Source organism: Ascidia mentula, chromosome 6 (genome assembly GCF_947561715.1).
Source record: "Ascidia mentula chromosome 6, kaAscMent1.1, whole genome shotgun sequence".
Lineage (NCBI taxonomy): Eukaryota > Metazoa > Chordata > Ascidiacea > Phlebobranchia > Ascidiidae > Ascidia > Ascidia mentula.
Genome location: NC_138571.1, coordinates 5,806,992 through 5,823,774, shown reverse-complemented (window position 1 = coordinate 5,823,774; position 16,783 = coordinate 5,806,992). Strand labels below are relative to the sequence as shown.

At 40.8% G+C, this 16,783-nt stretch overlaps 2 protein-coding genes across 2 annotated transcripts in view; one reads left to right on the top strand and one right to left on the bottom strand.

The window, feature by feature from the left end:
• Positions 1 to 6,409, bottom strand: part of LOC145907010 (protein NLRC5-like) — a 28,497-nt gene extending 22,088 nt beyond the window's left edge. Inside the window, exons 1-2 of the mRNA XM_082994451.1 lie at positions 6,397 to 6,409; positions 3,901 to 5,549 (exon numbers count right to left, since the gene is read on the bottom strand). Coding sequence (XP_082850577.1) covers positions 3,901 to 5,549; positions 6,397 to 6,409 — 1,662 coding nt within the window. The remainder of the gene's footprint in view (positions 1 to 3,900; positions 5,550 to 6,396) is intronic.
• A 5,303-nt stretch (positions 6,410 to 11,712) lies between these two features.
• On the top strand, positions 11,713 to 14,914 carry LOC145907009 (uncharacterized). Its single transcript, XM_082994450.1, has 3 exons — positions 11,713 to 12,020; positions 12,084 to 13,938; positions 14,261 to 14,914. Exons 1-3 carry the CDS (start codon positions 11,713 to 11,715, stop codon positions 14,912 to 14,914), a joined length of 2,817 nt encoding a protein of 938 aa, XP_082850576.1.
• The last annotated feature ends 1,869 nt before the right edge of the window (positions 14,915 to 16,783 follow it).

Here is a 16,783-nt window from a genome sequence, read left to right as displayed (position 1 = left end):
AAACATCCTAAGACTGTCGCCCAAGGAAATGCATCTACAGAACAATGCGACTATTGTTTGTTGAAGTGGAAAAACTATATCACAGCAACTGTGTAAATACAAACACATAGCGCATGAAACAGAACATTCAGAGAGTGGCCAATCTGCTTTGTGTGTTCATTGCGCTTTGTGTGGCCATTATGGCCAACACGAGTCGATGGTAGTAGAAGCATCCAACCTCCTGCTCACCCCCACCGGTACAATCAAGTTGCATCAGCGACTAACCTGTCGCGACTTCGGTATTTACGTGGCATCATGCAAAGAATGTGGAGCTCAGTACGTTGGTCAGACAAAAAACCGCTTCTTCACACGATGGAATATGCACAGATCCACGTGGATAAATATCAGTGCCTACAGAATAATGATGCCACAGCATTAGGCGACCATTTCAGAACAAAGTTTAGTCATTTTTTCCACCAGAAACCCTCAATATCACGCTGTTACAAATATTCGTGCACAAACCGCCTGCAGAAAATTAGGATATATATAAGGACATATGGTTACACAGAACACAGGCATAAATCAACGTGCAGAGTATGATGAAACCAGTATGCAAAAAAAATATTTGCAATGTGCCTTGCTTGTTTTTAATTGTTTTTGTTGTTTTGCTGTAGATTTTTATGTCGTCACGGTTGTGTGGCACTACCAACATACAATGAGTGTGTGCCTATAAACGCCTTAAAGTTAGAACCTCGTGTTCCCTTCTTTGTGGTGTTTTTCTTCTTCACATTGTGTTGTATTCATGGCGTTGCGTATTGTACGTCGTGTATATTCAGATATTGGCCTTGCTCGAGAGTTTTGTCAGGCTTTGAGAGATACATTTTTGGTTGGAATTTTATTGGCAGTTATCATTTCATTTCATGCATGTCCAGATTTTTTATTTGCATTTCTTTTAATTTCTTAATTTTTATTAAGGTTGCTTTCCCAAGTGTAGCAGAACTTTGCTTGTACCTAGTTATTTTACGTTGCTTTTGTTTTTACTCTTCGCAGATAGGCCTACTGATGATGCCTTCTTAGGGCGAAATATATTTTTCTGCTTATAACAAAAACATATTTACAAGAGCTATCTGAGAGATTAAATTAAAGTTTTACTCAGCAACCTATGTATTACATACTCCTTGCTACAAGTTTCATTTGCTTCGAATAGAAACATGTCATTTAAAACTGCATTGTGTTTGACGTTATTTTCCACATCAGCTTGGGGGAAAGTTCTTGATGATGATCTCGATTTTCTGATCTGGAACTCTGATCACGATTCATGTGAAAATGTAAAACCCCCTCTCCCCCTGCATAAGTTCACCCTAAGGGTTAAAAGTTATTTTTTCCAATTCACGCACCGTTGCGCTTAGGTCTTTCCAAATGGAAATATCTTAAAATTTGTCGTCAGATTTTCACGCTTTGAAGTCTCGCAACTGGACTGATATATTTTTGGTATAAAAATGCATAAACCACATCTTACCGGTTTGCTTCTCCTTTGAATCACAAACATGAGATTCTCGAGGTAGGTCGAGAGGAGCGGTGAATTACTGAGGTTGAGCTCATCAGGGAGTAAGGAGGACACGATTAAAGTTATTGCCTCATCGTTTACTTCATGAACCCAGCCGCAACATCGAAGTATCGTTTGGTTGGGCGGTTCTCCCATATACGACGATGCGACATTCTTCAGCAGCTTCTTCTTCTCTTCCTTGGTACATTTCAGACAAATCAAATTAGTCGAGCTTGAATCCTGCTTCCTCACAGAATGTTTTAATTGAAAGACAACACCTCTAGTACTCCGACATTTTAGTGCTTGTTGGACGCATTCATTGCAATACAAACATAAACATTGTCCCTTTGTACAGACATGAAATCACTTACTGGTTTCTTCAACAGTTTAATCTTCTCGAATAGATGTTTGACTCCAACACCTGTCAGTCCGCATCCACCTAGATACACTTCTTCAATGTTTTTGATGCAGTCGGCCACGTAATGCGCTCCACTGGTTTCTATTTTGTTGCCCGAGATGTTAAGTAGTTTCAGCTGAATGAAATAATATCCAAGTAAAACATGGTGTGAATAACAATAACACAAGGAATCAAACAGGCAATGTCTGTCGTTCCATTTTGTTTAGAGTTTGCTTCATTTGAATATAATTGCATGTTTTGGTGGAAATAGAAAGTTTAAACAAACCTAAGTTTCATTCAGTGACGTCAGAAAGTCACCACGTGCACTTATCATCGCCCTTTTATTTAAACTTTTGTCGATTTTCCGAATATTGTTTTGGATAAAACTCCATTTAAATGATGTTTAAGCCTTTCCAACAAAGGTTAATACAATTTATCTTTTTGGGACTACATCGCGATTTGAACCCAAAATATCCTGGCCGCGAATCCCGACCATTATTACGTTCACCATAACATTTAACAATGTCGCACCATTACGTTTCTGAGTACAAAACCACTCGAGAATACGTGTTTGTTCGCAAGAATGGGCATTGGCTCTATTTAAATTCACTATGATTGACCTCCTCATGTTGTAAGACGGTTAACACAAAATATTATGTGCTGGTTATATCTGACACCACTTAAACTCTGTTCGATTATCACCGTCAATAATATGATGGAGAATAATATATTCGAGAAAATATATTGCACACAAAGGATAAAAAATCTGTTTTTAGTTAAGTTAACATCATTTCTGGTAACGACAGAAACGTGTTAACAACTGGCAGCCCTTTCAAAAATTGGCACATGCCACATTTTTCAGCACAAACATCCATGAATAAAAAAATGGCGTCGGAAAAATAATGGAGCCACCACTGTTAGGTTAACAATCCATTTTTAAAGATTGTTACGATATAAAGACATGTGGGGAAGTGTGTTACGTCACAAACACAAACCACCTAATTTTTGAAAAGAATAAATATATAAAATCCGACTTTGCAACAAATTGGTTAAATCTATCACGAGTTTGTAACTTTACTCCGTCGTGGTCGTGCATGTTATTATCGTGGACGTTGTTTAGAAGATTTTCTTGAACAAAATGTTGGTAAACTTTTCTTATCTTTTATTCCGTACTTTTTGTTATCACAAAATGACCAAACATCGAAGTAACACAGATCTCCCGCTAAAATTAAGTGCACAAACAATGACAATATTCGGTTGTTTGTGCAACAATAATTGACAACTGTGAGGCCAGTTTGCAGTTGGTGAACAGTTTCACAGCAAACAGATAAATAAACCTAGAACAGACACGATTCAAAACTAAATGCCTACACGACTCCACCCTATCCAAAAAGAATAAATTCATCTCAGCCAAAACCATATTACCAATGATATACACTTACGCAACATTACAAGCTCGCACAACCCAAACACGAGACAAATTTACACGCATGAATGCAGCAAGCACACTCACAGATATCACACTATATTCTGTCCGTTACAGTCATATTACGACGATTTGGACCGAAACGTTGCAGCTACACCAAACAAAAAATACTATTAGTTTATTTGACGGGACAACCATATTATGTACCCACCAATCCAAATATTGGGGAAAGTCACTAAAATTAAGCGCACAATTAATGACAATATTCGGTTGTTTGTGCAACAATAATTGACGACTGTGATATTACGACAGAAATGCGACTTAGACCGAAACGATGCTGCTATGGACACACTTTTTTCAAATAATTCATTTATCCGACGAAGAAGACTTTATATTGGAGGGAGTTAAAACACCAAATATTAAATACTGCAAGTTTTTTGGCGGACCAATCATATTATGTCCCCACCAACCCAAATATTGGGGAAAGTCCCCTGTCCACTACTCCCCCAGGATTTCCGCCATGGGTATAGAAATGCATAAACAATATCTTACCGGTTTGCTTCTCCTTTGAATCACGAAGGTGAGATTCACGAGGTCGGTCGGTAGGAGCGTTGAGTTACTGAGGTCGATCTCATCAGGGAGTAAGGAGGACACGATTGAAGTTATCTCCTCATCGTTCGCTTCATAAGCCCAGCTGCAACATCGAACTATCGCTTTCTTGGTTGGTTCCTCCATATACGACGATGCGAGATTTTTCAGCAGCTTCTTCTTCGCTTTCCAATCTTCACGTGAAAATATTGGAACTACGGCTTCAATATCGTTGATAACTGAAGAATCGCAAATTCCGAACGCGAACTTGGCAACAACCTCCCATCTGTCCTTGGTAAGTCGGGTGTATTGTTTCTTGAATTCTTTTAAAGGCATGATCGTCATCAGGTAAACCGCGGAGAAGAATTCTTGCCAAATGAGATGTGAAAAATATTTACGTTTATGTCCGTCCAGTATTGTCAACTTTAAGTTTCCCTGCTTTGTAATTGACGTATTCAGAAAAGCATGAACTGTTGAGTCATTCAGTTTTGCGCTTTTGAAATCCTGTACTTTGAATACAACTTTTTTGTTCCGAAACCCGTCCCAGGCCAGTTTTGAAAGTTTGTTCAACTGTGGATTTTCATTCTTGAGGTGTTCAGTCTGTGAGTATTGAACACAAGTAGATGCCAGAACACGAGCAAGCGAAACAAGCTGACTATCATCATGACTCAGCAGATAATTGACAGTCAGTATGAAATTAACTGGAACGTAACAGTAGGAGAACATATTGTTATTTTGTTCAAGTTTTTTCTGTACATAGTCATATCTTGTACCGCATATCTGTTGTCCAAGTTCTCTCTGTGAGTTTGGAGTTAAGCCGAGTATCTGAGCAATGAACCTTGGTCGATGTGAAGGATGGAGTTTGTAGAATGGAGCTGGTCGTGACGTGAATATCTTCCGGGAACGTGGAAGCAAATTTCCATTCAATAAATGCTTGAGATAAACTTCTGCTTTGTTCTCTTTATCCAAGAGGGGAGTGGGAGCTTTACTTGAGAATGATTTAAAAGCTGCCTCATCTACTCCGTCGAAAATCAAGAGAACATCTGGGTCGCCATTGATTGCTTGCATTATTCCCTGAGCTACCTCTGGATTGTATTCCCAGCTAAGTAGCATAGCGTGGAGGAGAAAACGAAGGAAAGTCATGCTTGTTTTGAAATTTATATTTCGGATTACAATGTAGAAGATGAAGGATATTTTCCCAAACAACTCTCTATGCAAAGCTTGTAAAGCCCATTTTTTGCATGAAGTAGTTTTTCCGATACCCGCTTGACCGAGAACGCCAACAATATTTCCATGCTTTTCCACGTACTCGAGTTTTGCTTTCATTTGTTCGGGTTTGAATTTCCTTTCTGTTTCTTTTTCTGCTATTTGCTTTGCACGAGTAAACATTTCTTCAGGGCTGATGTCACCGGATGGTCGATTGAAAACTTTAGCCAACTCCTTTCTACGATGGTAATGTCCTTCTGCTTGAAACTCGTCATCAATTTGTTGTGGTTCGCTGACTATGGACAGGTTGACTGGTGTTATGTTTCGTTGGGTAAATTCTGCAAGTGATGATTCTTCACTGGCGATGGATTCCACTTTATCTTTTAAAGTTGACTTTAGTTCTTCGCCTACAACAAGTTTTTTTTTACTTATTTTTGTAGAACGTGTCAGGTGTTTTGCAGAAAACAATTGATGCCTACGCGTTGGTTTGTGATGTCACAAAGTAGAGAGATATAACCGTAAATCCGTGTTTTCAAAAATGAAACACAGTTATTTCCACGTAACCAATTAAGAAATATGACGCAACGAATTTACATGTGTTGCAATCAGCAAACAACAGTAAAAACAATTCAAAATAAGATTAAATAACTAGAGAACATTACAAAAGTGAATAAATAAAAACAACGCAATCCCAATTTGTACTGAATCAATGTGAGCACAAGCATGATAATAACAACAATTCGTTCTCCCAGAAAGCCGAAAGCAGATAATCTGTGTAATCAAATAATCCTGATATCGATAATTTATGAATATGCAAATTGCATGTGAGGTAATCGTGTATGCGTGATAATAATCAAGGAGGCATAATAGGCGAAGTCATCGAAATTCCTGATCAAAACCAACATAATAGCTGTGGATGGCCACATGGATGATGTTAGGACTGATGTTGCATTGAAATTGCAGGCAGGGCATCCCAGATGAGGAATTTAATGGCCGCCCTTTTAAAGCTATGTATTTCCTTGTTTGTTGAGTTAAGGACATCCGTACAGTGATCGTAAAGTAATTCTATGGTTTTTGCATGTTGTTACATGCACACTAGGTATAAACAAATTGTGGAAGTTGTGTTGGTGAATATGTAAAACGTGAAAAAATGTATTGCTAAAGGTTGATGGCGAAGCTGCTTTGAAATATTTAAAGACAAAACAACACCTACAACGTGCATTCTTTCTACATGATTTTTTAAGTTAGCCATACAATTGCGTGACATGTTTTCCGTAAAAACTGTTTGTTATGCGTTTCGTTTTTAAGTTTATCGTTAAATTTCAATCTTTTCATTGGGACCTTAGTAGACATTGTCTCAATTATTTCAAGATTTTTGACATGTAGTTTTGCGTTAGTTGGTCATACAAATGAATCGACATAGGGCTGTTTCTTAGTAAAAAAATATAAATCCATTCAGGCATCATCCCGCCGCGATGTATGCTATCGGCCGTGTGATGCTGATAGCAAATTCACCGACAATTCTCTATATGCCCGAAAACAATCCACACGCATCCTGGGTCGCCGAAGACCTTGACCTTGAATACACTCAACATTGTAAATCCACACTGTAAAAAAATTTTGTAAAAGAACACCAAAAAAAGGATGTAAAAGTATAAGATTGAGGTTGTTTTTTTATTTTTCCACATGATTGATGTAAAACAGCAGAATATGACTTTTTTGTCAAAAAATATTGTTTTTTTACATTGTTTTTGGTGTTACAAAAACTACATGTTTAAAAGTGTAATTTTACTGGAGTAAATCCAAGAAAAAATCGAAATTTTCAATAAACTCCATGTAATTTTACAATGCCACGTGTATTTTTACATTGTTTTTGATTGCCGCCGTGTTTCACATATTAGTGATGAGTTCGCAAAAAACATTAGTTTTATGAAGACCGCCTCGCAAATATTACCGCCGACCAAATATCACCAAAATGTATAATTCAGGCTTTTAATCTTAAAGTATTTATCCCGACTACGCAAACATTTGGCAATAAAAAAAAACTTGTTAAATATTATTAAAACAAGCAATTACTGCTGAAGAACAAATTATTACAAAAAATAACCCATGAAAAACTATGTTACGGATGGGACCCACAAATCTTTGTTCAGAGGCGTGTGTTTGTTTTATTTTGACGTAATTTGTCGTCTCGTGGTGCAATCTGACAAGGCATTCTTTGGATGCCACGTTTTTAGTTTGGTTCCGACTTTTTTAAGAGAAATGTTTTTAAGAAAAAAGGTATGCTGTTATTATTCTTTAAAGACTGTTAGATTTATTGTTCTGAATATCTTTTTGCTTTGCTGATTACGTTAACATCTGGACTGTGTGGTAAGTAACTGTTGTATAACATAGGCTATGTTGTGTCTCGTTTATGTGGTATAGTCTGTATATATACATATATACATAAATTAGTTATATTGTTGTAACTTTGATAAAATTGGAAGTTTTACTGATTTTATGGACTGTATAGGTACACAAAATGAGTGATGTAGAGTGGTATATATGTGGTTACAAATATGAAACTGCCAAAGATAGTATTTTGAAACTCAGACATTGTCAAGTCACCGAAACTTAGTTAATTGTACTTTCCCATGCCCGGTGATCCACTCTACCTCACATTACAACACGTATACATCACTTAAAGTCCACCACAACTGGTGCATTTAATGGTGAAGGTTGCAGCAGTGATTGTGAATACGATATGGCGCCATTTATTCAGTCGGTGGCATTATTTTTTCTGAAAATAGAAACCAAGTTGCTTGTTCCTCTATCCAGTATTAATAGCCTGGTTCAGGAAGTTGAACAGATTACAGATATACGAGATTCCAATGTTGTGAATGAGTTTAAGAAGTTAGAAAAATGGTCGCTAAACAACACTTTATCAATGACAGTCGAATTTTACGGTCGACACACTCCAGAGTTCATTTTTATACTAACACTTTTTGCTACATCCCTCCACAAACACTTTCTCTTGGAAAAGAAGGTGGCAAGGAGTGTTTCTCTCATTATGTTCCAATGGGATTGTCCATCATGAAACTAATGCAAAACCCACACATTCTGAAACGTCAAGACTTTCAGCCAAATGGCACATTCTTTGACTACACTGATGGAATAATCTTTAAAGATAAATGTAATTTTTGAACATTTTATTGTATGAAGACTTATTTTAAATGGTCAATCCATTGGGTCCAAGCAGAAAAAACACAAAGTCTTGGCAGTATACTTAGTGTTAGGCAACTTTCCAGTGTTTACAATAACCAGTTTAGACAATATAGAGTTGGTGTTGCTTGTTTATGAAAGGGACTTTAAATTGTTTGGCCAAAAAAACTTTAAGTCGATTTATTGCTGAGCTGAACAAGCTGGAAAGTACTGGACTGGACATTGATGGACAGAAGTACAATTGTATGTTAAACATACTTCTGGGTAATAATTTAGGTTCCCACGGAGTGGGGGGATTTATTGAATGTTTTAATGCAGAATATTTTTGTCGATTTTGCTACTGTACAAAGCAGGAGTTTGCTTTATGTCCATATTTTCTTGGTGGGCTTCGTTCAGTGTAATCATACAAATTGGATTTGAATAGTGACTGCCTAACGTAAATTTACCTGGTGCAACCGAATGCTATTCGAAGTCGGTCCTTGTGCATCTTGCATCGGTGAGTTAAATGCTGTCTGTCATGTTGCATGTGTGACTGTTCGCTAATATGTGTTTGTTTGTTTAGTGAACGTGTCACAGTTTGTTAGCTGTGCCGCAGAATAAAAGAATACTGTTCTTTCCTGACGGTGCGGTCAAACCCCTGTGACAAGGTTAGCTTAGCCGTGTTACATCGTTAACAAACTAGGAATCGTCAACAAGCGAAGGATCGACGATTGATTTGGTCACCACGGACATTGCCGTGAAATTGCATCACAAGTAAACCGTATGACGGAAGATCAAGAAAACGAAATAGTAGAGGCTTTAAAGGCTCTACAAGATAGCTACGCTTGCGCAGAGAGTCTTATGAAAAAGCCGCAAGATCTTTTAGCGCTACGTGAGTTCCTGCCTCAAGTAAATGCAAACTTTGATAAGCTATTTGAACTTCACTCGAATATTTCGGATAGTGAAAGACTACCTCAGATAATCTCGCGTGAGCGAGATTATTGCCGAGACAAACAAGAATTCGATAAAAGGGTCGCAACGTAAATATCGAAGCTGCATGACCCGCAGCCTAGATCCGTTCCCCCACCATTGTCACCAGTCGACGCGTTGTCTGTTCACTCTAGTAGAAATTCAACCTCGAGTTCTATACGAAGTGAAATTCGACGCAGTAGGGTGAAACTAAAGCTTGCGAAATTCGCAAGTGCTCAAGAAGCTGAAAATGTACGAAGGGCCTCAGAAGAAGCAGATAGAATATGTCGTACGGCCGAGTTGGAGGCAGAACGAATTCGACGTGAGGCAGAGAATGAAGCCCGGCGCATCAGCGAAGAAGCGGAGAAGCACGCTGCGCAAAGGCGCCACGATTTGCAACTCGCTGAAGCTGAAATGGAGACATGGGAGTCTACTGGTAATTCAAGCCTGGCGTCTGTTACAAAAGGTAGTTCAATTTCTATCCCTCGCCCACAATTACTGTCAAATGTTTTTCAACATACGAGCTCACAGTTGCCATCAAATGCTGTACGGGGCTCGTGTCCACAAATTAGGTCAAATGCGCAAGACATGGAAGCGCCTGTGAACGTGCCCGCACCACGCATCGAGAAGCATAGGACTGGTACGTTTGGTGAAATTCCTCGTGCAGACGCAAATAGATGTTGCCCTAGTCCCCAAAATATCTCGCCACTACCAAAGACGTATCAGGACGCATACCATGTGAACTTGCCTAGTCCTGAAGTGACCAAATTTGATGGTGATTCACTAAATTACTGGCTATTCGTACGACAGTTTGATACCTACATTGCCAAGAAGGCCCACAATGATGAGATGCGGCTGTTGTATTTGGTACAGCACTGTAAGCCCCATATTCGGGAAAAAATTGAACGCTTTAACGCGAAAGCTCCAGCCGAAGGGTACAGGTTGGCGTGGCAAACGTAACGAATATGGCCAACCTCACATTATCGCACTGTTGCGACCTATATGCCAAATATGAGTCTCAATCCAGTACTTAACAATATTATTTATGATCAATGGGAAATCCTATTTGATTAACGCATTTGACATAAGATCGCACGTGAGTTCTAATTGTTGTGTTTTCCTAACCCGACTTTAATTGAAACTTGATGCAAACATTCCAACAATATTTATTTAAAATGAACAACTTTGGATACGAAATTAACATGCGCAATTATACCAACGCCAAACTGAGTGAATTTACGTCCAAACGCACAGACAACATTGAACAGAACCAAATCCCAAAACCGATGAACTGAGATGAGCACAGTACAGCTGCGCTGCCCTGCCTCGGTCGTCAGTGGAACGCATACGGAAAGTTACATTATTTAAACCGGAGAGAAACAAAGTAATCGAAGTGTTTGTGAGAAGAAAGACGATGAAAGAAAGGTAAGGTCAGCGGACATGGAAGAAAGGTCGGTTACTGAAAGACAATAAAGGACAGTCACATGGGAAAACTCCAAACGACCAAGTCACTTGAGATTAATATGACGCAAAACAGCTGTTAAACCATATCACACAAAGGACAAAAAAAGACACAAATGATATGAATGGTCAGCTGTTTCTATCGCTAAATTTTGAAATGAAACCCGCTTGCCAAGACGATCTAAAAATACCAATTACCCGTTCCCAATGGAGTGAGATGCCAAAATGACAACTGGCCATGCAATCTTAAGTCCATTAATGCAACCGTTGACATGTAACGTAAAATCACGTTACGCGCACAAAGATGCGAAGAACATCTGATGTCAGCTCCTGTTGTCAAGGACAACGACCCCGATGGTCTCATGAAATTACCTATGCTGTTGGACAAATGCTGTACGGCACTACATGGTGATACAAGACATGCTGTTGATTCCATGGATGTCATGTTGGCTGTTATTAGGAAACTCCCGTTTAGCATGCGAAAGGAATGGGTTTCGATGTCCGCACAGATTGAGCATGACACTGAAAAACGAGCTACCTTTGCGACCCTTACAGAGTTTGTAGCACTAAAAAGCAAGGTTGCAAACTCGATTTTTGGTAAGGCGCTGTATTCATCGAAGGAAGACAACAAATGAAGCCGCTGGTCAAAGGCAATTGCGCACAGCACTGTGGCGACTTCTGCGCCGAAAATTAAGGACAAAACACACGTGCAAATGAAGTGTTTGTTGTGCAACGGGAGCCATTCTCTTGACGCATGTGTCCAGTTTAGGAAAATGTCGTGGAATGATCGACGCAGGTTCGTTCGTTCAATGGGTTTGTGTTTTAAGTGTTTAAAGGCTGGCCACCGTGCTAGTGACTGTGATTCCAGTCAAAGTTGTTTTGTCAACGGATGCGATGGTAAATCGCACCACAAATTGCTGCATTACCCAGCCCCTCCTACTGTATCCGAAGGGGTAAAGAATGACAATCCTGCTTGTGCTACGATCCGAAGTCGCGAGTACAGTGCAAGTGTCAACGCGTCTAGTGTTGATGAAGGACTCCGTCCAATACATTGATGGACAATATGAATTGCCACTGCCGTGGAGACATGATCACCAAGTTTTGCCTAACAATCTAAAGATGGCCAACAAAAGATTGGAATCGTTGAAACGTCGATTGAGCAACGACGAGGAAATGCATCAGAAGTACACTGAGCAAATACAAGCAACAATCGACAAAGGATTTGCCGAAGAAATACCAGAGGAGGAACTGATTACCAAACATCGGACGTATACCGTGGACTGTCTTTGAACCAAACGTTGATGCAAGGTCCTTGTTGATCTTGTCAACAGTCTACTTGGCGCCTTGTTGCGCTTCCGCAAGTCGCCAATTGCCTTGGTAGCTCACATTGAGGCCATGTTTTACCAAGTGAGAGTTGCCCCTCGTGATCGTGACAGTTTGCGTTTCCTTTGGTGGCCTGGTGGGTCCCTGTCAGGTGAGCCTGTGCCCCACAGAATGAATGTACATCTCTTCGGGGCAACTTCGTCTCCAAGCTGCGCAACCTTTTGTTTACGTCAAACCGCTGGTGATTTTGTGAGTGAATTTGAACCCATTGTTGCCTCTACAGTTGAACGTAATTTCTACGTCGATGATTGCCTCACATCGGTGACAGACGTTGAAACTGGATTGCAGCTTGTCGATGGTCTGCGCTCCTTGCTTGAGAATGGTGGATTTCGCTTGACCAAGTGGTTGTCAAAATGCAAGGAGATTCTTGATCTTGACTCGGAAAATGAATTATCAATGGCTTTGCAGGTGCGCCCGATGGACCCTGAATTACACGAGCGTGTGCTCGGTATACAGTGGAATGTTCATGCTGACGCATTTCTGTTTGCTGTTTCGTTGCCAATGAAGCCGCGCACTCGCCGAGGCCTCTTGTCAATTATGAATTCTCTATTCGACCCATTGGGTTTTGTTACCCCCGTCGTGTTGCGAGCCCGGCTTATTTATAGAAGCTTGTGTAAGCAAGAAATTGAATGGGACGAAGAGATGCCTGCTAAGGACTTACGAAAATGGGAGAAGTGGTTAGTCTGCTTACACAGCCTTCAAGAAAGGCGTATTCCACGATCACTTGGTTTTGGTGTCAGTGCCAATGTGACCAGAAGTCAACTTCATGTGTTTGCTGACGCATCCAAAGAAGCCTACGGAGCTGTGTGCTACCTCCGATCAACGAATAAAGAAAGCGAAGTGACCTGTACCTTGGTTATGAGTAAATGTCGCCTAACACCCCAGGGTGAAAATTCTATTTCACGGTTGGAACTGATTGTCAGAAAGGAAATGTGTTTGGACCTGCGTCCCTCTATATTTTGGACGGATTCGTCTGTGGTGCTGCAAAGCATTAAAAATGATAAACGAAGATTTCCGTTGTTTGTCTCTCGTCGTTTGGCAGTGATCGAGAAGAATACCTGTGTGAAGAACTGGAAACATGTTCCGACGACGGAAAACCCTGCTGATCTGGCTTCGAGGGGAGTCTCAGCCGATGCCCTGGTGAGGAGTGAATTGTGGTTTGACGGACCATCGTTTCTCAAGAGGGCGCCCGACTGCTGGCCAAATATGTTTGGTGACGCCGATACAGATCCTGTTGAGGGTAATGTATTTGATAAGAAACCATGTAATGTGTTTACTGTGGTAGAGAAATGTCCTCCCACAGATGTTTTAATAACGAAATTTTCTTCGTTGTATCAACTTAAATGTGCTGCTGCATGGTTTTTGCGTTTGAAGGCAATTCTGCGAAGTGCGAGAACCGCGCGATTTGGCTCCTCGGCCCTGAGAGTTGATGAGCTGCAGACGGCTGAAGCCGAGTTGGTGAAATATGTGCAACGAGGTCATTTCTCACAATGGATGATAGCAATTACCCCACATGGAAAGTTGAAGAAACCAAGCAAGTCATCGGCAGTTTTTCGTATGGATCCTGTGATGATTGATGGAATGCTTAGGGTTGGCGGTCGTTTGGAAAAGGTGCCTATTCCTTTTGAGGCCCGACATCCTGCCATTTTGCCTCACAACTCGTACCTGTCTGAGTTGCTAATTTCCCATTTCCATGCAGAGTGTGGACATTCTGGCGTGAACCACATTCTGTCCCAGATGAACCAACGCTATTGGATCGTTAAAGGTGCAGTGGCGGTGCGACGTGTTCCCCGCGCATGTTTGGTATGCCGGCGTCGTAACGCAAAGCCTGAAGAACAAATTATGTCAAATTTACCGCCAGCTCGCCTGCAAACGAATGAATTTTTCTTTGCATTTACAGGAGTCGATTATTTCGGACCTCTAGTCGTCAAGCAAAGGCGCTGCGAAGTTAAGAGATGGGGTTGTCTCTTTACATGCCTAACTACAAAGCAATTCATCTCGAGGTGGCACATGACCTAAGCACCGATGCCTTTATAAATGCTTTTCGCAAATTTATTCCGATAACGGCACGAATTTTGTGGGTGCTGTGCGTGTTCTTCGTAACGCCGTACGTGAATGGAACCAGAATCAAATAGAGGAGTTCTTCAAAAAGAAAGAAGTTCAGTGGCACTTTAACTCACCCGGTGCAAGTCACGTGGGAGGTGCTTGGGAAAGGATGATTCGGTCTGTTCCACGCGTCCTCTCCTTGCTGACGAACGAACGAGACCTCAACGATGATCAACTGCAAACGTTTCTGCTTGAAGCGGAATCAATTATCAACTCGCGACCCCTGACTCCGGTCACACTTGATGACGTTGGTGAGTCACCATTGACACTTAATCACTTGCTAAGGATAAATCCGTCCGGAGGGATGCCTCCAACCGTCACAAGTGATCGTGACTGCTACGCGCGCCGGGGTTGGCGCAAGGTCCAATATATTGCAGATCAATTTTGGAGACGATGGTCTCGGGAATACTTGCGTACAATCATCGCTCGCCAGAAGTGGCATCATGAGAAGAGAAATGTCCATGCTGCCCCAAGACGTTCTTGGTCGATCGGTCGCGTTGAATCAACCAATCCTAATGACTTCGGTGTGGTCCGCCGTGTTCGAATTCGATCGAGAGGAACGATTGTGCGAAGACCCATTCACAAGCTGTGTGTGGTCGTACCAGTTTATGGGAGAGGAGACGATCACCTGCCACACGATGACCCGGCGACAATGGTCGCTGAGAAACACTGATAAACGATTGATACAAACGCGCGTCGAAATTGTGTTGTAAAATTGAACGTCGCTGCGACTTATCAATTTTGGGGGGGAGTGTAATATTTCTGTGCGCGTAACTTTCCATGTGAGGAAATTTCACAACAATAGAAACGTCATAATGCCCCTACCAACTGTATGACGCAAGGCTAATGCCAGCAGTCTTATTTGTTTGCCACGTGTTGAACTTGTCCGCGTGCATTAACCTGTTTTGGTGGTTAAATATTTGTAGTGAATTGCAGTGAATTGATTTACGTTGAACTTAAATAGTGACTGCCTAACGTAAATTTACCTGGTGCAACCGAATGCTATTCGAAGTCGATCCTTGTGCATCTTGTATTGGTGAGTTAAATGTTGTCTGTCATGTTGCATGTGTGACTGTCCGCTAATATGTGTTTGTTTGTTTAGTGAACGTGTCACAGTTTGTTAACTGTGCCGCAGAATAAAAGAATACTGTTCTTTCCTGACGGTGCGGTCAAACCCCTGTGACAAGGTTAGCTTAGCCGTGTTACAATCCGGTTTAAACCAAAACATCACTTTCTTATGCATTATCCACATTTAATTGTACAGTTTGGGCCTTTAATTAGACTATGGACAATGCATTTAGAAAGCAAGCATGCATACTTCAAAAGAAATTGTCGCAATTTCAAATATGTGTTGATGACTTTATCTGTGAAGCACCAACTTGACCAAGCGTATGTGATGCAAGTAAAATGAAAGATTCCCTTGTTCATTATGACCATTCAGAAACGTTTCATGTTGGGATTTTCCTTTACCCATTCATGGACAAATTGTACCATTTTCACTCACTGAATGTAATGCCCTTGTAACCAAATGTGTGAGCTATCGTGGAACTCATTATAAGACAGGAACGATGGTAGTGACAAAAAATTGTTCTGTTCCCTTTGCTATTATTACCAACATAAATGTTGTTGAGGTCACGCCTCATTACATACGGCGGCAACAATGCGCTTGCATGCCACAGTAGCGTGATGCGTGGATATGCCGCAGTCCTTTCAGTGTGATTATTATTTGTTTGCGTGTTACTTTAAAAATGCAATTACTTCCCTTTAAATGCGTGTGTGCTTGGTTTTCCATTCTATGATTTGCAACTATACGAACAAATACAAAGAAACACAACAGAGTTATTGGCGACGAGGATTGGATTCAACCATCTGAACGAGGTACACGCAGTTTGGTATTGAATATTTTAGTTCGCCCGACGATGGAAAAAGTTGCGAAGCTCATTCAAGAACAGTTGCAACAGCAGCAAAAGCGTCACGATGAACAGCAAGAAGAACAACAAAAGAGTCACGAAGAACAAATGAAGTTGATTCTTGCCCTAGTTGAAAAGGCTTGTGGAAACGCTGCACCTTCCGTTGCTACGCCAAGCTTTTCGGCATTCCACGCAACATCGGAGTTGTGGGACGACTACTGGTAGAGGTTTACTACGTTTATACGGACACATGCTGTACCAGAAACGAGGGTAGCTCAGTTTTTTTTTGACCAACCAAACTACCACAACGTACAAGCTTTTATCCAACCTGGCTGGACAAATCTCTCCTGCAAAGACCGTCAACGATCTTTCTATTAAAGACATCGAAGCCTTTATGAAGGAACAGTTCGATCCAAAGCGATTTGTTATTCGGGAACGTTTCAAGTTTTGGAGCAACATGCAACGCAAGCCAGGGGAAACGGTACAAAAATTGGTTGCACACATTGGTTGCCTTGATTGGAAACCCTCTGGACGAAGCGTTTAAGGTTTATTTGCTCCATAGCCAATGAAGCAGTGCTGAAGGCAATTTTTAAAATCAACGCTAATGAGCTGACATTTACGCGTGCTATTGA

Bases quoted from the DNA above. Each gene is read 5' to 3' on its own strand.
- LOC145907009 (XM_082994450.1), top strand. From the start codon at position 11,713: ATGACAATCCTGCTTGTGCTACGATCCGAAGTCGCGAGTACAGTGCAA. The intron at 12,021-12,083 runs GTATACCGTGGA...TCTTGTCAACAG, and splicing joins CTGATTACCAAACATCGGAC to TCTACTTGGCGCCTTGTTGC. The intron at 13,939-14,260 runs GTATGCCGGCGT...GAATGGAACCAG, and splicing joins GTGTTCCCCGCGCATGTTTG to AATCAAATAGAGGAGTTCTT.